The sequence below is a fragment of the Cnephaeus nilssonii genome (genome assembly GCF_951640355.1).
Source record: "Cnephaeus nilssonii genome assembly, chromosome: 4".
NCBI lineage: Eukaryota > Metazoa > Chordata > Mammalia > Chiroptera > Vespertilionidae > Cnephaeus > Cnephaeus nilssonii.
The window spans coordinates 84,746,937-84,768,280 of NC_137075.1; the positions used below are offsets into that span (position 1 = coordinate 84,746,937).

At 36.4% G+C, this 21,344-nt stretch overlaps 1 protein-coding gene across 8 annotated transcripts in view; it reads left to right on the plus strand.

Annotated features, from left to right (window-relative positions):
- PCNX1 (pecanex 1) overlaps positions 1-21,344 on the plus strand; it is a 159,650-nt gene that overhangs the window by 111,756 nt on the left and 26,550 nt on the right. For all 8 annotated transcript variants that reach the window (XM_079768039.1, XM_079768032.1, XM_079768034.1 and 5 more), the window contains 8 exons: positions 1,458-1,550; positions 3,955-4,105; positions 5,963-6,104; positions 7,395-7,572; positions 10,341-10,449; positions 11,360-11,489; positions 15,375-15,433; positions 17,113-17,328. In XM_079768039.1, coding sequence (XP_079624165.1) covers positions 1,458-1,550; positions 3,955-4,105; positions 5,963-6,104; positions 7,395-7,572; positions 10,341-10,449; positions 11,360-11,489; positions 15,375-15,433; positions 17,113-17,328 — 1,078 coding nt within the window. The remainder of the gene's footprint in view (positions 1-1,457; positions 1,551-3,954; positions 4,106-5,962; positions 6,105-7,394; positions 7,573-10,340; positions 10,450-11,359; positions 11,490-15,374; positions 15,434-17,112; positions 17,329-21,344) is intronic.

Sequence of the window (21,344 nt, forward strand, 5' to 3'; positions counted from 1 at the left end):
TTATACATTTTTGATTGCCTTTATTACAATTTTAACATGTAAGAAATGCTCATTCCTCAAACTTGGTTTCTACATAGAACAGTATGCCAAACATTTATTTTGAGATCAGGTGAAATTAAGTCATTTTATTGTTTATAGAATTCTTAATCCTATTCAGTTTAAACTGGCATTTGAAAGATAAATGTTAACATAAATTAGAGTTTGTTGTCAATTGTATTGATAAAAAGTGTGTCCTTGTAAGTCATCTGCTAGTCTGTTAGTGTGTTTTATTTGTCAAGGGCAGTCTGAAAAGTTTGTCTGTGTGTTTATTTTCCTGGTTGAAGGAGAGAACAATAACCTGGACTTAATATACATAAGAAAATATAGTAATTAAAATTTTTTCTAATTTAATGAATTTTAATGTTGCCTGCATTCTTTTAGTGTTTATTTGAAAAATGAAATCTATAGATTCATATCTGCCTTCTGGAACAAAACATAACATTCTTTTTCTAAGTTATTATTTTAGATTTTTTCCCATTTGTGACTATTTATTTATTTATTTTAAATATATGTTTTTATTAATTTCAGAGAGGAAGGGAGAGGGAGAGAGAGATGGAAACATCAATGATGAGAGAGAATCATTGATTGGCTGCCTCCTGCTTGCCCCATACTGGGAATCGAGCCCGCAACCTGGGCATGTGCTCTTAACCGGAATTGAACCTGGGACCCTTCAGTTCACAGGCTGACGCTCTGTCCACTGAGCCAAACCAGCTAGGGCTGTGACTGACTTTATATAGGTCTTGAATTAAACACAATGTTTGCCTTCAGTGAACTTGAGCTATTCACATATTCTTTAGGGAACTTCAGAAATAAAAAACTGCCTTAAGGTAAAATTTAAGCAATTTTTTTCTGACTTTAGTTTCCATGTTAGCAAAGGATACTTAACATTAAATGTAATGTAGAATACTTCTGAATCTGCTTCAAAGTGTAAATCTATGCGTCAGTCAATGACCAGAGCTATCAAGAGATTTCTGGTTTTTGCTATAACCACTAAAAGAACCAAAATCCAGTAAGTAAAATAGGACATGTGCATGATTTCAACATTTTAAAAGATTAATGAAAATATAACTTTGTTATCCAAAAGGATGAGCCCTATACTAGTAAATGATAGAGTAATTTAAGTATCTCATTTCCTTTTCCCATAAAACTTACAGGCCATTGGGGAAAGTAATACACAGCTTCATTATAAAAGACATTATGATATGGTATATAATGTGGCGAGTAAGTTTAATTTCCTTGGTATTGCAATGTCAAACCAAAATAGGAAGAAATTAAGGAAGAAATGAAGATTTGTAGCTAAGAAATAGAAGTGCTAAAAAAAAATAGGATCAGTGAAAAATTGTTTCCTAAACAGTTTGCCAGTTGGGAATGAAGGAAATACTTTACTTTGTTTTTGACAATTCTGTTTTGTTTCACAGAGTGAACGTTTACAGTCTGACCTAGTAGTGTGCATAGTAATTGGTGTGCTGTATTTTGCTATTCATGTAAGCACAGTGTTTACAGTATTGCAGGTAAGGAATCGTTTAGCTCTTTTGGTTGGGAGAAAATAACTTTGTTTGGGTTCATTTCTGATTTGATTGTAATGTTTGTTCATAAATGCAGAAATATATGAATTCCCCAAAGTCTTATTCCAGTACAGCTGGAAGTCTAGAACCTCATCATCTAGCTCTGGTCTAGGTGTTGTTCCTGCTCATCTGTCAGCCATACGTTACTCTTCTCAGTGCTCTTCATTCTTTTGTGCAGATCCCTGGTTCCTCGTGGTGTCAGTTAGGTTGTGGTGTAGTTTCACATAGTTTTCTTCACTTGGATTACCTTGACTTTGGTCAGTTGTCATCAAATTTGAAAAATTTTGGCCTCTGTTACTTCCAATGTTTTTTCTGTCCTCCCTTCTCTCTGCTCTGTTGACTAACTGCCCCTCCCCCCCCACGCCCCCCCTTCTGCCATCCACCCCTATCTCCCGACTTCATCTTAGGCCTCGTGAAGTTGTCCCATATGAGTCAATGATGCTTTGTTCATTTTAGTCTTTTTTTTGTATGTGTATTTATTTTGAATACAGATTAATCCCATCTAGTGTATTTTTCATCTCAGAATTTATAATTTTCATCTTACATTTAAGTCTTTTTCTTTTTTCTCCCCATGCCTCTACTTAATCCTTTGAACATAGGGAATTCAATTCTTACTCTCTTAATGTCCTTTTATCCTAATCTAACTTCTGTCACTTGTGGGTTGGTTTTGATTAATTAATTTTTTCCCCTTTATGGGTCATAGTTTTCTGATTCTTTGCATGTTTGGTAATTTTTTATTGGATGCCAAGCTTTTTGGTATTGTATATTTTTATATCCTAGAACTTTTCTTGAATTTTGTTTTTCGGTAGTTAAGTTACTTGTTAACAGTTTAATCCTTTCAGCCCTTGCTTTTAACACATTGCAGACCAGTAGTTTTATTGCTAGCTTTACCCAGTGACCAGATAAGTTTCTATTGAACAAGTACAAAATGTTTTACATAAATGTTAAAGGCACACTTTAAAATTAAATACCCATTGCATTTGAAGTTATTTATTACATGTTCTTACAAGTTAATATCTTTTTAAAGTATGATACTTTGTAAAACACTGTGTAATATGAAGCAAGAATTTCGTGATCCGTCCGCAATGTGTTAGTAAGATTTGTTAAGTGAAACCAGGGTTGGTTTTAGTGTAGGGCTAATATTCCTCTCCCTGAGTCAGCACCCCTTTTACTCTCTGCCCAGTGCCCTGTGAACCCAGGGCTTTTCCAGTCTGGCTGTGGGAACAGGCAGTTCCTGACCCTGTGTGAGTGCTGGGTGCTGTTCTCTCTAGCCCTTTCCTCTGAATCTTTCCCTGCTCTCAGGGAGTTCCCTCACACACTTGTGCTCATTCCCCTGAATACTTAAGGGGGACCCTCTGCAGATCTTCACATTTTTCTCTTTTGTGCACAGTCTGTTGTGGTGACCTCTAGCTGTCTTAGTCTCTCCCGGCTCCCAATTTCATTCTATCAATTCGGGGTACCAGGCTTTGTGTGGGTTCCCTCCCTGCACTGCAACCAGAAAACTCCCTCAAGACAGTAAACTGGGGCAACCCTGACACTGACTCATCTCTCCTTTCTCTGCGGGTTCACTGTTTATTCCCTTAGGTCTAGCGTATTGCAGACCATTTGGTTCATATACTTTATTCTTTTTTAGTTGTGTAATGTGGGAGAGTAAATCTCTATTACTCCATTTGGCCAGAAGCAAAGCTTATATGATTTAATTTTATTTAACATTTTGGCCTGTTTTTCTTTTCTTCCAATTTGAACTACTCATTCTTGAACACCTCAAGTTGAGTCGGGTCTAGTGGGTTTTCAGGGCTCAGATGGAGGGCTCCTCATGTCCAAGAGGTTCTAGCGTTTCTAAATATGTGACTTCCATTTAAATATTTAGGTGATGTACTTGATTTCCTCATTTGTGAATTTAGTCATACATAAGAACTGTCTTCTAATGATGTACCATGTGAAGGCACAAAAAAGGTTCGTTTTTTTCATCCTAGTCTGCTCCTCACTCAGACTTAGCTCGTGTCCTTCATCTCTGCTCGTTAAAACAATGGAATCAATCCATGCTCTGCAAGTCACATAGACCATTCTTAGAATAGCGAGCAGTACACTCCAGGCCTTCCTCTCTTTATATGATAGTGTGACGCCAAAGAAATATTTGTAATACATAAACAGCCACTGACTTTCATAGCTGACTTAATCAGAAAAACTACCTGATATAAAAATATTAACTTAGACAAACGTTTAAATCTTAGATTCCAAAATTGACTTTGCTGTTCTCCATTATCATATGGAAAGTTGATCTGACAAATGAGAAGTTCTCCTGTGGGTCTCAAAATCACGTTTGATTTTCTCCACCATGTTCTTTTAGCCTGCTCTCAAGTATGTGTTGTATGCACTGGTTGGCTTCGTGGGTTTTGTAACCCATTACGTGCTGCCTCAAGTCAGAAAACAGCTACCGTGGCACTGCTTCTCTCACCCTCTGCTGAAGACAGTGGAGTACAACCAATATGAAGTTCAAAGTGAGTATTTCAGTAACACCCTTCTTTTCAGTTCCCTTGGTTTCTTTTTTGCTGTTAACAGATGAAAGTTAAATAGTATCATCAGGTAACACTTTGGCTGTCTTTCTTATATTTAGGTTTGAAGCTGTAATGAGTCAAACTTTTTGCAGGATGCTTTTATTTTAGTTAAGTATAAATATCAGTGCTACAAAGCCAACTTTCCACAAAATAGAATTTCCTTCTTCCTTCTCTAAATTGTTCTTCACAGACTTCATTGATGCACCCTCTGTGTATGTCTGTGACTTCTCTTTCCAGTCCCTACTCTTTCCTTTAATTTTTCTTGCCATGTGCAGACAGCACAATCTTCTTTAAGGCTTCTATTTGAAATATTTTAACTCAAAGCTTAGGGGGAATAGAAAGGTCTTTGTTTCTCCTTCCACCAGAGGCACTATGTCCTACCACAGAAGGGTATAAAAGAGTTGATTAGGAGAAAAGAAGTTAAAACATTTGTAGTTGCATTATTCATTCTGACTTGGGATAAAGTATAAAATGACTCAAAAAGAGGTGGAAGGCCTGTCCACTAGGCAAGGTTCGTGCTTGCCACTCGACACCCTGACTTTTCTTTCATGACTTAAATATTCAGTCCTGTTGGCCCCATGCATGACCTGTAATAGTCGTCATTTCAAAGAAATAACAAACCTTCATACTTCTGTCGTTTATTACACACTAGTAATTAAATAGGCGAATGCTTTTCCTCAAACTCTTTCTCAGTTTGTAAATTACTATAGAGAGTAAATTCCTCAGTTGTTTGAAGATGTTATCTTCCTTAGAGAACTGAAAGCTTTCTGTACCAATCTTGACTTTATATTCTTAAAGCAAATTTCCTAGGCCTTTAGCAAAATCGCTTAAAGCATCATGTCATCTTGATCACCAGTTTGATCCTGGAGAGAGAATGAAATAAACGCTAGTGTGTAGGTTGCAGTGATAACACTACAGACCTTTTACAAAATGTGTACTTTGTAGATAAGGGAAAAAGACATAAAATTGTATAAGAATCTGTACTGATCCATTCTTACCATCAAGAAAATAACTCAGAATGATGTGGTTTTTTTTCGATGAACTATCAGTATTGCTTTCATATGTAAATAATAAGTATATCTGGTTTGTTTTAAACAGCAATTTTCATTAGAGTAAATCATTGATCATATTGTTTCTTCATTTTTGATCTTAACATTTATTCTAAATTTTTACAAATTTTGAATCAGCATAACATTTTTGACTTATTGAAAGTACTAAGTATTAGCAACGTTTACTTTTCCCCCCTTCTACTGATTTTAGCAGCTGAAGGAAAAATATTCATTAGAGAACTTCCTAAAGCCTGGTGACATTGTTTTCATATAGCCAGAGAACCTTATTTTAAATCTTTCAGTTTATCCTAGATTACTTTGTCCAATGAAATAATATTAAAGTGTTGAAAAAATATTATTGACAATGAAAGTGACTAGTACGAAATATGTTAATCAAAAACGTATCATACTTTCATATCTCTTCTGAGATGTAGTCTTATAAGGTATGTCTAGGATTTTAAAAACAAAGGGGCAGTCTAATAATCTTCAGTAACTTTTTCTCCAGAAGTTATTGGCATAAGTGAGAAAGAGTTTTAAGAATTAAAATTTAAAATAAATCTCATCTATATTTAAGTCACATATAAGTTGTGAAGTTGGATGTGTTTCAGTAGTCTTAGAAGTTGACGATTGAAGTACTTGATTTCTAAATTTATCTAGAGTAGAGCTGAATTTGAGTTGTAAGATTTTCCTTTCTCATCCCATTGCTTTTATACACTAGATGACGTGGTCTTGACTTATATTTCCTTATTAGATGCAGCCACTGTAATGTGGTTTGAGAAACTTCATGTGTGGCTTCTTTTTATGGAGAAGAATATCATCTATCCATTGATTGTTCTTAATGAACTGAGTAGCAGTGCAGAGACAATTGCTAGTCCAAAAAAACTGGATACAGAGTAAGTATAATACTCCTCTAATCTAAGTTGGACTACTGGGGGCAGTCAGAAGCACTGTCTTAAAGTTATTCATCAAGTTACAAATAATCGAGTGTCTTTTTGGAGCAAGACACTGTGAGATAAAAGCCAGGTGAGCCCTAACTGGTTCAGTGGATAGAGCATCGGCCTGTGGACCGAAGGCTCCCAGGTTCCATTCCAGCCGAGGGCACATGCCCGGGTTGTGGGCTTGATCCCCAGTAGGGGGCATGCAGCCGATCAATGATTCTCTTTCATTATTGATGTTTCTATCTCTCTATCCCTCTCCTTTCCTCTCTGATATCAATAAAAATATATTAAAAATAAAATCCAGGTGAAATTTTGTGTATGACTTTCCTTTTCTGAACATCTGTTTTTGCTCTTGGCATTTCACTACTCCAGACATCTTATTGTCGATTGATACTTGATGAGAGGACACTTATTAAATAAGGTTATTCTTTAATATTAGATGGTAAGTTTGGAAAATGGTTATTTTTGTAAATTGTGTAAATCAGACCATATACAGGGTGGGGCAAAAGTGGATTTATAGTTATACGTGAAACACAGTTTATTCTTGTATTATTACTTAGTAACTAGAGGCCCGGTGCACAAAATTTGTGCATGGGTAGGGTTCCTAGGCCAATGATCAGGTCGATCAGGTTCCCCGCCTTCCCGCCTCCTTCCCTCACTCCTCAGTGCCCTGCCACTGCTGCCGCTGGTCACCTGCCATGGTCCTCGCTGCCTCCTGGTGGTCAGCGCACATAGCGACCGATCGAACTCCCGGTCTGCTGGTTGAACTCCCGAGGGGACGATTTGCATATTAGCCTTTTATTATATAGGATTATTGTATTTTTTCCATATGAACAATTGTGAACCTATGTTTGCCCCACCCCGTGTAGTTGGCCTACCCACTAGACTAGGTATATGTTGTTAGGTAAGTGTTAATATGTTTTTTTACGTGCTAAATGCTATTAATGTTAAAGCAATAGAAATGTTGAGAGACTGGAAACCAAATGTCAGAATTATAATACTGTTAACTTGTTCTTAAACTGATTTATAAAAGGACAAAAGTCATAATACATATTATTAAAAGGGAATATTATGGTAGTTTATTTTTGGATGTGATTTGCTTAGCTATATAAATCGTTTTTAGAAGTTTAAATTTGCTATATATATTGTAAGCTTAGTAAATAAAATGGTGGTTTTTCTGAAGTTAGTAGATTTTCCCGAGTTCTCAGTCATTGGTTGATGAGTTGTGCTGTCTTTTTATTCTAGACTAGGTGCTTTAATGATCACCATTGCTGGTCTGAAGTTGCTCCGATCCTCCTTTAGCAGCCCTACATATCAGTATGTCACAGTTGTCTTCACTGTGCTCTTCTTCAAAATTGACTATGAAGCGTTTTCAGAGACCATGCTATTGGATCTCTTCTTCATGTCCATACTCTTCAACAAGGTAATTCATCACCAGAGGAATAGCCCTCTCTGTAAAAAGCACCTCCCCAAGTAATACACTACTTAGTGAGGATTATCCTTGCATTTCATTCACGACATTATCTTTTAAGTAACATCTTTCTTCATTTAACCAGTTATTTAGGAGCATATTAGAATTCCTAAATAATGCTAGTCATTGTGACCCATAAGACATACTTCTTGTAATAGCTAAGAAAATAAGATTAAGTTATATGGAACCATTAGAAAAACACCAATAAGTATATATATTTAAATATGTAGGGTCTTCCAAAAGGGGGGTGTAGTTTGGGGATAATTTAGAAATAAGCATGGTAACAATTGAACTGGGCTGTGGGCTGCTAGATAGATGGAGAGAGAAAATAACCTGAAAGCGGATTGAAGATGGTAGATACCCAGAGCAGTCAGGCCATGTGGGAGCAGTCAGAAATTAGTTTGATAAGGACAATTGTAGAATGCTCTGCAGTTTACAAAATGGTTCTAAAATTTGGTATCCACCATAAGAGAGGTGCTTTTAGTCCTTTTTTTATAAATGAGATGGTAAAATCTGACCCTTCTATCTTACCATTCCAAGGACGTTTTTGCTGAACCACACTAACTTTCTAAATGAAGTTTGTTGTGCAGTCAGGTTATTTGTAAGTTAAATAGAGCTTAGATTTCATGTTAACGCTGACCACATGCAAAGGACTTTGACATATATTATCCCATTTGATAGGTAACAGAGCTGAAGCATATGAGCAGCTACAAAACACAATGAAAGCCCAATTTTAGGAAAGTTAGCCTGGTCAGCCACATTTGGGATGAATTGGGGAAGAGAGAACCTGAAGGTATGGAGAACAGCTTAAGAGATTGTGACAGTAATTTAGATGTGATAGAGATCTGACCTAGGATGGGAACAGTACACATTGGAAACCATTAATCTGAACAAGGTTTTAGTGATGATCAGTTTCAAAATATTATGCTAAATATTAAGCTAAATAACTTCTAAATTTTGCAATATTATATTTGCTCAATCACTAATTTGTATGCATTTTTATTATTTATTTCCTCTTCTAGTGAGCATGGTTAACCAAAGGAGGAAGCCAGAAAGTTAATCAGAGAATTGTTTGTATAAAGAAGCATGTGGTGTCTCACAAATTTAAATATTTAGATTGGAAATTGTATTGCATCTTTTCATATTGGTTGGGGAAAAAGTGAAAATTGCAGTAAAATATAAACTGAACAATCCTTGAAATAGAGTCACTGCACTTACTTGTATTAGTTTGGCTTTTCTTAATGCTTTCATTTGTTAAGCAAATTGTTTTTGAGAGCATACCCTGTTCAGAGAAAGATTTGTCCTTAGAAGTTTACATTTTATATGGCTACTTGATAGAACTTACTAGCTATAATAAGCAAGTAATAGTCAAGGGTTCTCTTTAGGTAGATTTTTTAAAATATATATTTTATTGATTTTTACAGAGAGGAAGGGGGAGGGATAGAGAGTTAGAAACCTCGATAAGAGAGAAACATCAATCAGCTGCCTCCTGCACACCCCTCAACCAAGGTACATGCCCTTGACTGGAATCGAACCTGGGACCCTTCAGTCCGCAGGCCGACGCTCTATCCACTGAGCCAAACCAGTTAGGGCTAGGTAGATTTTTTTAAGATACCATTATAAAATGCACTATTGATTTAATAGCCTTTTAAGAAAAAATTATTCTGAATGTATACAAAAATATTTTTACCCACTAACTACTTACCCGTGTAATTGTATATTATTTTTTCTTCAATATTACAGTCAAAATTAGAGTACAGTCCCTTACACATCTAGACTCTGGACAGTTTTCTGAATCACTGCTTTTAAGCAGTGATAATGGCATCTTGATAGTATACATCCCGCTTTGACTTCCTGTCATCCTGAACACATTAGTACCAAAGATCACCAGCATGGTTTGGGGCCATGACAAAGAATGCAAGGGTTCATCTGCATTTTCTAATTGGTTGAAGTTGTTCTTTTTTAAATTGGAAGTTAAACAGATTCATTGTAAATCAGCTAAACGATTTAAATATGAGGTGTATGAATCACGGCACCGAGTGAGTTAGAACCTCTTGCTTTTAAGATTCTGTGATCTGTTTGGAGAATTGGGCCTTGCACTGCCTAGCATGCAGAGGCAATCTTGGGCATGTATACTAATTTTGTTTCAGTGTTGAAGACATGTTCAACAACAAAACAGATCCTAATTTAAATAAGATTTAAAAGTGTATTATGTTTCCATTGACAATAACAATTGAGATTACATGCAGATGCTTAATACACATGTAAATTCTTAGGCAAACAGGCAGTGACGCTGTATTACAACTTCATCCCCTGCCTGGTTACTTTTAGATTTCTTTGGATATTGCATTTAAAACATACCCAGTTTGCAGAGCACTAAAATTCGAGGGAAACATCTTAGAATCAAAATATATATGCATTACTTCAGCTTTACAGACATCTGGATTTTCTACCTTTAGTTGTTTTGCTTGTTTAGTATTGAATAGCCAATAGTGGGCATAGAATTTTTTAAACAGATGGAACACAATTCATAAATCAGCTAGCTGTCTTTACTTAAAAATATATAATGTATTAGAAGTTGATGTGTCTTTTTTATGCAAATGGAAAATAATGTCAATAACATTTTTCTACTAGGTAGACAAACATTTTAGAGGTGTTTTATTTTAATTTTCAAATATCCAATATGTTTTTTACTGATTGCTTTTTTTTTCCTTCTACAGCTTTGGGAGCTCCTTTATAAACTGCAGTTTGTGTACACTTACATTGCCCCATGGCAAATTACATGGGGTTCCGCTTTCCATGCTTTTGCTCAGCCCTTTGCAGTGCCCCGTATCCTTCTCATAAAAGTTTTATAAGAAAGGGCAGTCACACCCTTGATGAAAATGTTGGTTTGTAGGGATAACCTTTCATAGGCATAGAATATAGGTTACCATGTGATAAATTATCAAAAACTCGCTATTCTTTGAGTCCACACCTATACTGATTTAGATTGTTTAACTTGTATTAACATCTGTGCCCCACAGATCATCTGGACATGAGAAAAGTATTACGGTTTTATAATTAAATAATGCTGATTTAAAAAATTATGTTTATATATATGAGTATTAAAGTCCAATAATTTTTTAAAGTCATTTTTTAATTTTTCAATTACAGCTGACATACTATATTATATTAGTTTCAGGTGTACACCCCAGTGATTAGACATTACATAATTTATTCTCTTAGATCATCCTGATCTATCATGAATTTTCAATAAATACAAAATATGTTTAGAAATACTTTTTAAATGAATGAAGATACAAAACATTTTTCATAATTGTATGTCTAAAATCTTCTATTCTCATCATTTCTTAAAAGTACTTTCTAAATAAAAGTAATGGTTAGTGACCCACATAGATTTTGGAATATAGATTTTTTTTTTTTTTTGTATCTGTAAAGTTTAGTTTTATCCTCTGGAAAATTAAATCCAAGTATCTCTACCCAGAAGTGACATATGGGCTTTTATCAAATACATGTTAGCAGAAATTTATTTAGCTCCCTTCCAAGCATCGTGCCTTTCATCAAGCTGTGTCTTTCCACTTCTAGCCACGTGCTGTCCAGTGGCACCTTTTCCTGTATTCCTCTCATGAACATTATTTTTCTAATTGCTATAATTGCAGCATGTTTGTGAGATGTGTGCGTGTGTGGTTTGTGTGTGCACTCCGATGGATGTTAAGGTCCTTAACCAGTTTTCCCATAGATTCAGCCATGCTATTTGTTCAGGCTGCTGTATCGGCTTTCTTTTCTACACCACTGAACCCCTTCCTGGGAAGTGCAATATTCATCACTTCATATGTTCGACCTGTGAAATTCTGGGAGAGAGACTATAAGTGAGTAAAATAAAGCATTTGAAAGCCAATTTTATCTTTTTTATTAGAAAACTATTGACAGCATAATTATATGTAATCCAGGATTGTTAATTTTTTGTGTTAAATTACTTTGCTAAAATTTTATAAATAATTCTAAAAGTTTCAAAATTACATAAAATTAGAAGAGTCAGAGAATAATTACTCTTTATTTCTCAACCTTTTTTTCTATTTATAAGATTTTTAAATTACATTTATTGGGGTTACATTGGTTAATATATTTATAAGATTTTAAAACATAATTTTAGTTGGATATACTGATTTTTCTCTTTTTCCTTTTAATACTATTTCTTAGAATTGTTCCATGTTAATAATACTCTGAAGTGTTATACTATACAGCACTACATCATTATATCAGTCACTAGATGCCTGGTGCATGAAATTTGTGCACGGTGGGGGAGGGGGGGTGTCCCTCAGCCTGGCCTGTGCTCTCTCGCAATCCAGGACACTATATGCACCAGTGACCATACTTTTCATACAGGTGAAAAGCGTCTTGATGTTGTATGGACAGCTACATTTTTTTGCCTTGATTATAAAAAGTAGTACATACCATGATCCTTCTGAGGCCGTACCATTTTCCCCATCTATGGTTGGAAAAACTGAAGCAGAGAGAAGTTAAGTAATTGGCTTTGTCACACAGTTATAAGAGTCAGAATCAGGGCTGACCACAGAATGTGCAAGCCAGAGTCCATGCATGTCATTGCTGCATCATCCTGTTTTTTCAGTGTTAGAGTAGCCTTCCAGGTTTTTTGTTTTTTTTTAAAATATATTTTATTGATTTTTTACAGAGAGGAAGGAAGAGGAATAGAGAGCTAGAAACATCGATGAGAGAGAAACATTGACCAGCTGCCTCCTGCACACCCCCTACCAGGGGTGTGCCCACAACCAATGTACATGCCCTTGACCAGAATCGAACCCAGGACCTTTCAGTCCGCAGGCCGACACTCTATCCACTGAGCCAAACCGGTTTCGGCGCCTTCCAGGTTTTAATTTTTAAATCTAAGAGACTGTTCCCAATATATAGGGTAGGGCCCCTAGGCCTGGCCGGCGATCAGGGCCGATCTGTGGGGCGACCGGTGGGCGGGGCAATCCGGGGCCACCCGCTGGCACCCGCCTTGGCTGGAGGCCTGGCGCCGGCCCCGCCACCACCGCCAATGGTTGCCTCCCTCTCGGGGCTTGTTGGGGGCAGCTCCTTCATTGAGCGTCTGCCCCCTGCCAGTCGTTCCACTGCTTGTTTTGCTGTTCGGTCAATTTGCATATTAGGGTTTTATTATATAGGATAATTAGTTATTTCACGTTTTTCTTAGAAATAGCTATTATTAGAGCTAAATTTTTTATAGGTTAATTAGAGGCCCTGCACGGATTTGTGTGCTGGTGGGGTCCCTCGGCTTAGCCTGTGGGGATTGGGCCGAAACTGGCTCTCCGACATCCCCCGAAGAGTCCTGGATTTTGAGAGGGTGTGCAGGTAAAGCAGATTTGGGGACGACAGTGCCCCAGCAGCAACCTAACCCATGGCCAGTTCCACAGGAATCGGGCTTCCTCCTCCCTTCTCTCTGGGTTTGGGGTGTGGGTGAACCAGATTCGGGGCTGACAGTGCCTCAGCAGGAACCTAACCCATGGCGGATTCCGCGAGGAATCGGGCTCCCTCCTTTACTGGTTGGAGCATCTGCCCCCTGGTGGTCATTCCACATCATAGCTACCAGGCAAACAGCTGCTTAGGCTTTTATATATATAGATTCTGTTTTTTTCATGAAGATAAGTTTTCAGTGACCATTTTCTACATGAAGTTTTCTCCATTTAGGCTTAGTTCCTCGGGCTATTTAACCTGATTCCTAAAAATTATCCTTTTATATAATCTCTCCAAATTTCTTTTTTTCCTCTTAAGTTAAGAAAGACTATCTATAAGAAAACTTACTGAGTCATGGAGCTTAAACATTTTAAGGGATTGGGCCTAAACAGGCAGTCGGACATCCCCCCGAGGGGTCCCAGATTGGAGAGGGTGCAGGCCAGGTTGATGGACACCACCCCACCCCCCACCCCCTCGTGCATGAATTTCATGCACCGGGCCACTAGTTGTTTTATAAATTTCTTTAATGTCTGGCTTAATAAAAGACAGCTCAAGTCCTGGCTGGTTTGGCTCAGTAGATAGAGTGTGGGCCAGTGGACCCGAAGGGTCCCAGGTTTGATTCCAGTCAGGGGCGCGTACCTTGGTTGCAGGCCAGGAGCATGCGGGAGGCAACCAATCAATGTGTCTGTCTCACATCGGTGTTTCTCTCCCTTCCACGCTTTCTAAAACTCAATGGAAAAAATATCCTCCAGTGAAGATTTAAAAAAAAAAAAAGACAGCTTGATTCTCTTATCTGCTGCTGCATTCAGTCTGTTGTTGCCATATACTGTTTTGGTTGAAGTATATGAAGAAAATCTGGCCTCACAGACATAGTTGGAAAAGAAAGAAGTGTTTTGATTGCCTTTTTAGTCAACTGTGGATATTTTTTGATCTTTCAGTAGAAGTCGACAAATGGTTTGTTTCCTAAAGATTAGTTGAAATGTGGAATTTAAAACCATATCCATGAATTTCTGGAACTGTGTTACAGCATAATCTACTGATAAGTCTAACACTTTGGATGGATCTTTTTACCTACAAGTAATCTTGTAACATCTTTTATCGATCATTTAGAAAATATTGGTTCAGTGAGTAATGTAGAGCTTCCAAATTTTGACATATTTCACTATATAATATTTTTTAAAATGTATTCATTCATATCACCTCCAATCCCAAAAGAAAACTATTTTTGAGATACTATCAAGCTCATGGTGGTAAATATAAGTTTTCCAAAATTCTAATTTTTGCTTAAAAACTCTTATTATTGGCAACAGATACCCTTGTCAGTTGTTTTCTTTGAAATGGCAGACTCTCTGTCTTCATTTTTGAGAAATGTTTGTGAAATACCCAGGGCTGAATAATCATAGTTTATCCAACAGCCATTCAAGTAAAAATGTCTCCTGTGAAAAAAGTACCCAGTGCATAAATCCAGCAGATGCACAATGCTTTCCCTCGAGACACCCACCCTACTCAGCACGCAACAGAGGTGCTATACGTGTCACACACTGTGTTAGAAAGAGGGCTTGTAATTTAATAAAATTAACATTTGTTCATTATGAACATTTTAAGGTGGAAGTTGAATTTTTATTTATTGTATTTTGTCTTGTGCGTGTGTGGCAGTAACAAATAGTACAATCTGGTGCTCCTACCTTGATTCATGTTAAAGCACCAGCTGTCTTACCCACTTTGATCTGTACCATCAGTGCAATTGCCAACACAGTGAAAGAAACAAATAATTGCTAAATATTATTTTGGAAATAGTTTTGATCTGGAAAATTCCCTGAAAGGGTCTTGAGTTCCCTACTCGGGGTTCTGTGGACCACGTTTTGGGAACCACTGTTAAAAGGAACACTGAGCATTAATAGATGTTACCTTCCCCTTGCAAAGAATGTTTCATGCACTGTGCATCTTTAAGATCTATATACAGTGTGGTGTTTTTTTTTCTCATCCTGCTCAATTATGTTCTTACATTAAACTCAACAATGTCTCTACACACTGTTTGGTGACACACCAGTTAGGAAATAACTGCTGTGTTTATGTATGATGGATGTGGGAAAGTAAAAAAAACAAACCTCTAATATTGTGCTACTGCAGAGTTTTATCAATATGCTAATCATAGATTTTTCTCAGAGATAGTCATAAAGTGGTAATATTTGTTTCATCAATATTGTATAGTTTTTTTCTTGATAGGCATTTTTAAATATTAAGAAAAGAGTACTAAAAATGTTTTATTTTGCCATCTTCAGCACAAAACGAGTGGATCATTCAAATACCAGATTGGCTTCCCAGCTTGATAGAAACCCAGGTAACAGTTCTGTTTGTGAATCAAGAAGCCTGTCTAATGAATTTGTTACATATATATTTCACTCCCGATTTGTTAGGAATCCTGTGTGGGTTCCAAATGGTCATTTTTAAACCAAATACCTTTTGCTTTATTTTGTTTACTTTAGCAAAATATACATGAATTAGAGTATCTACAACTTAGATATCCATATTTGATGAAATGTATTTTAAGAACACTGATAGGGATAAAAATTGCCATTCAAAGATTATTCTTACATAGGTTAAAAAGTAGAACATGGTCAAAGTAAAATTGGTTAGCTGTCTTGAATACTATGTAATCTAACCAGTATGTGTTTTATTAATATGTTTTGTTTCCCCCCTTCTCTGAATGTTTAGGTAAATATTTATTTAACTTCATTTAGTTAATTGACATAGAGAGGTCATGTAGGAGGGCCAAATAGCCATTCAACACAGGGCCTTATTGAGTAGCACTTGGTAGTGTTACCATTTCTAAAGTCTGGTTCTTAGTTTTGTTGTTTGAGGAACTTTTGTTGGCTCACCCATTAGTAATCTGACACAGAAAGTGTGAATCACATTTCTCCAACCACAGAAATCCAATGTATTAATTTACTAAAAGAAATATTACTCCCAAATAGACTGAAATACTTGTATTCATTTGACTCGAAGATTCCTTGCAATGCTATCTACTTAAGAAACTAAATTATAATAATCAGATTAATTTGTAATTATAAAATTGGATTAAGGAGAACTAATTAATTGATATTAATGGCTGTCATTATCACGTTCTGGTAGATAAAACAGCCATCTCGGCTCTAGTATGTCTTTGTAAGGGGCATGGAATTCTCACGATGCTGATGATGCCATTCTGTATATCAAAGAGGCCGTGTCCTGAGTTAATATGAATTAGTATGCATACTTTGTAGTGGTCAGACAGAGCATTATACCGGACCATTTTATTGAAGACAGTCTGGCGTTGCCCTTTCATTATTTTATTATTTAGTTAGGCTGAGTTTAAAGGCACCCATTTACAGGTTATTGCCTTGCATGGGTTATTTCTGAAGATGGTCATTTCATTTATTGGGTAATGTTTTACTCTTTTTTTCTTAAACTTTTGTAGGTCCTTTGCTGCTGTTTCTATATATACAGTTTATTTCTATTGAAAATTAGTTTTAGCCATCTCAATATATAAATTATTTTGACTGATAATTTATCTTTGTTTTGAACTGTCTTGTTTGTTCAAGTCTTGTATTACCCATTTTCTTTACTAGTATGCCTTTTTGTTCTAGTTCTGATTTTCAGAAAAAAATCTCTTTTTATTTCTCTTGCATGGTTTTAACTATAAGGCATAGTTCATTGAACAGTGATAGAAAAGATCATGGACTATTAAAAAGGTGGAAAGACCTTAGATTTCATCTACTCCAATTGCTGCATTTTATGGATGGGAACCAGAGATTCAGAGAGGTTACGTGACTTCTAACCCTAAATTCTGAAACTTTCGCCATCACTCTGTATTTCATTTTTGTATAAAAATTGTAAGAGTTTGAATATTATTGTCCTTGTCAAAAAATAAAGATACAACCCTAACTGAAAATTAGTTTTAATATGTTTAACACTGTTGTATATTCAAATAAAGTGATTTTAGGGTAAAATTTAACATTTTTTAAAAATCCCTTCTTGTAGGATCAGATGACAACAATCTGAATTCCATCTTTTATGAACATTTAACCAGATCCCTACAACACAGTCTCTGTGGTGATTTGCTCCTAGGACGGTGGGGAAACTACAGTACAGGGGACTGTTTCATTCTTGCCTCTGACTACCTCAATGCATTAGTACACCTTATAGAGATCGGCAACGGGCTGGTCACTTTCCAGCTGCGGGGACTTGAATTCAGAGGTAAGACGGACACCTTTTATTTCTATAATGCACGGATTCATTTCTGTGTTTACATTGCAAATCAAAAATTATAAAATTCGATCCTTAGTCTTTGGACTTATAGAATAAGGAAAGTTGTTAGAGAGTAATAATTAGATCCCCCCCCCCCCAAAAAAAATTTCATATTGCAAAAAGATTCACTTTTGCAATATGCCATATATGTAAAGGCAGTACCACTGTTGTATAAGTGACTTGTTTTCCAGTGTTGCTGAATTTCTGTGATCTGTTAGATAGCTAACAGAAGGCAGTGTGGTGTTTTGTGTGAGGCAGAGAGTAGTTAACCAAGTTACTTTGTCTTCAACAGCTTTTTAAAAAATTATTATTGGAGTGAAATTCACATAACATCAAGTTATCAATTTTAAAGGGAACAAATCACTGGCTTTTAGTACATTTACAATGTTGTGTAATCACCACCTCTGTCTAGTTCCAAAGAATTTTCATCTCCCCAAAGTAAAGTCCCATACCCATAAGCAGTTACTCCCGTTCCTTCACCAGCCCTCAACAATTTCGTATAAGACAAATGAAAGTATTTACACACAGAAAATCATGCATTCAGAAACATCAGCTTAATGTTATCAAGTGATTAAGTTGAATATCTTATAAGTATGAATAGAAACGTGTTTTTTTAGGAATTGAAGAACGTCCTGTTAATGTATATTTTTCCAATCTAGGGAACATTTGGACTTGAGAGTTTTTAGAGAGAGCATCTAAGCTATGTTTTGATGTATTCTAAGAAGTGCCTTGTGTGTTTTTAACCTGAAATAAGAAATAAGAAAGCATTTGACTAGATAGAGGATCAAATCAGACGTATACCCTGTTGTGGTATAGAATCACATAACAAATGTCATATATCTTTTGTTAATGGAACAAGTGCTTCTCTAAAGTTACTCCATGCATGGGAAATAAGAGTTTACTTGTGAGACACACACTCAGATTAAGGCAGTAAATGTTGATGTTGGTTATTCATTTGTAATCTATTTGTAGCTCATTCTCATTCTCTCTTGCTCGCTCGCTCTCACTCTCGTTCTTCTATTCTTGTCCTATGGACCTTAATTCCATCTCTTCTAGAGTCTTATCTAGTGCTATTCAAATCTAATCCAACTGCTAGTAGACTCATAAAGAGTCAGTACCCACTCACCACTACACCAAACACTGCTATGACTTCAGCTTCTTTTTAAATTGTCGGCATCTGAAGATTTCACCTTTGCTTTTAAACTTTAACTTTTTAAAAAAAACAACAAACAAATGTGTGTGGAAGGCTATTTTATCTAGCATTCCTATCTGTGTGAATTGGAAGGAGGTCCTTTTTATTATTTGCTCAATCTACTATACTGATCAGAAATTCTCTAAATCATGCTCTGGCCGGGTGGCTCAGGTGGTTGGAGCATTGTCCCATATACCAAAAGATTGCGGGTTCAGCCGAAACCGGTTTGGCTCAGTGGATAGAGCATCGGTCTGTGGACTGAAAGGTCCCAGGTTCGATTCCGGTCGGGGGCATGTACATTGGTTGCAGGCACATCCCCTGTAAAGGGTGTGCAGGAGGCAGCTGATCGATGTTTCTAGCTCTCTATCCTTCTCCCTTCCTCTCTGTAAAAAGTCAATAAAATATATTTAAAAATATATATATATACTCACTTGAATTCTGTGGGTGTTTGTAAAAAAAAAAAAAAAAAAAAAGTTGCGGGTTCAGTGCCCGGTCAGGGCACGTACCTAGGTTGCAGGTTCTGTTCCCCTTTGGGACATGTATGAGAAGTGACTAATCGATGTTTCTCTTTCACGTTGATGAGTTTTTCTCTCTCTCCCTCCCTTCCTCTCTCTCTCTAAAATCAATAAAAACATATCCTTGGGTGAGGATTTAAAAAAAGAAAGAAATCTCCAAAGAAAATTTGATCCAAATTCTGTCAGTCTCCCAACTTTCACTGTCTGGTACCAAGGAGTTTCAAATAAAATTTTGGATAAATCCTTTGCCATCCAAATTCTTATTGTTTGCCAGACAAAATTCAAATCAAACCAATTTGGGAACATAGTACCTCTTACTATCTGATTCCTTGCTGGATGTGGATAGCGAGGGGTACCTGTAATTCTTCAGTCAGTTGTAGTGACTTTTTTAAAAGGCAAACTTGATCAATGTCCCTTCCATGCTTAAGTTTTTCAGTGGTTTCCCATTGCATTTAAAATAGAATTCAACTTCTTAACATGCCCTGCAAGACTGCATGATCTGGCCTCTGCCAGCTTCTCCAGCCTGGCTTTATTGTATCACCTCCTCACTCACTCTTCCCACATTCTTGCTAAATTCCTTACTAAGGACTCCTATTGCCTTTCCCTTTGCCCAGAAAGTACCAACCATCCCCCCTCCTCCCACCAATCTCCCATCTGGCTAATCCTATAATTATCTTTAAGTAATAGCCTAAATGTCAATTTTTCAGAGAAGCCTTCTCTAACCACCTGTCCTACATGATTATCCTATTATTACTCTGTTTTTAGCTCCTTAGTGCTTAGCATAGTTTTAATTTTATGTTTATTTGTGTTTATAAACTTTTGGGCCTATGTACATTCTCTGTTACATATTTGTCTTCTAAACAACCCTTTAAAAATATAAAAATCACTCTTGGCTTGAGTTTGGCTCAAGGTTGTTATTTTTTTAAATATATATTTTATTGATTTCAAAGAGGAAGGGACAGGGGATAGAGAAATAGAAACATCAGTGATGAGAGAGAATCATTGATCAGTTGCCTCCTGCACGCCCCACACTGAGGATTGAGCCTGCAACCCAGGCATGTGCCCTGACTGGGAATCAAACCGTGACCTCCTGGTTCATAGGTCCACACTCAACCACTGAACCATGCCAGCCAGGCTCAAGGTTGTATTTTGTAAGCCTTGGCTGTATATTATAAGCTCCTCAAGAGCAGGAATCAGACCTGCTTCATTCATCATTATGTGTCCAGCACCTATCACTGCAGTTAGCATATAATTCATATTTAATTTTGTAGAGTCATAGAGCTTTCTCTTTTTTCCAGAACTTCTTTCCTTCACAATGTTGGCCCCTGTTGTAGCTACCTTTGACCCCTCAAAATATTAATCAATATTTTGACAGGCAGATATTGGATCTGCTGAGCATTTTTATGTGTTTTCTGGTAAATTCCATTAAGCCAATTTAAGTCCTTTGATTTTAGTGTCTCTTCTAGTGGATGCTAAGTTTTAAGTGACATTTAACTAAACATATTTCTTGATCCGTTTTCCTCTTCATATTTATTTCATTTTTCAAGATTCTTTTCTATGTAAATTTATGTCAAGATTTGAGTTACCAATTCATTTTTTCTATCAGAATTGTCTGATTACAGCCTCTATTGTGTAAACTTTTTATTTATAAAGGTTGCTTCTACCAAGTACAGTTTTCTAAGTCAAACATTATAGGTTAAAAAAAAAATTATGCTAATTGGATTTCTTTCATTTTTTACTCAAATTAATTCTAACATATCTAGTTTTCATAATTGTTATTTATTTATTTTTACCAGTTATTTTCACTATCAAGTGACTGAAAGATCTAGATATTGGTAGTAGATCCTCAAAGATATTCTGGAATCCCTTTCCAAGTCTCAAAATTCTGTTTTCAATTATTAATAATTCCTGTGCTTATTGTTTTTTGTTGTTGACTTAATTTTTTGAAGTAAAATGTATTACTTGAGTATGTTGGAGTAGAAAATACCCTTTTGGATTCTTTTGTTGTCGTTTTTTTTTAATCCCCACCTGAGGATATTTTTCCATTGATTTTTAAAGACAATGGAAGAGAGAGGGAAAGACAGAGAGAAATATCGATGTGAGAGAAACACATCGATTGGTTGCCTCCTGCATGTGCCCCAACCAGGGCCCGGACCGGGAAGGAGCCTGCAACCGAGGTATGTGCCCTTGACCGGAATTGAACCCGGGACCCTTTGGTCCACAGGGCAACGCTCTATCCACTGAGCCAAACAGGCTAG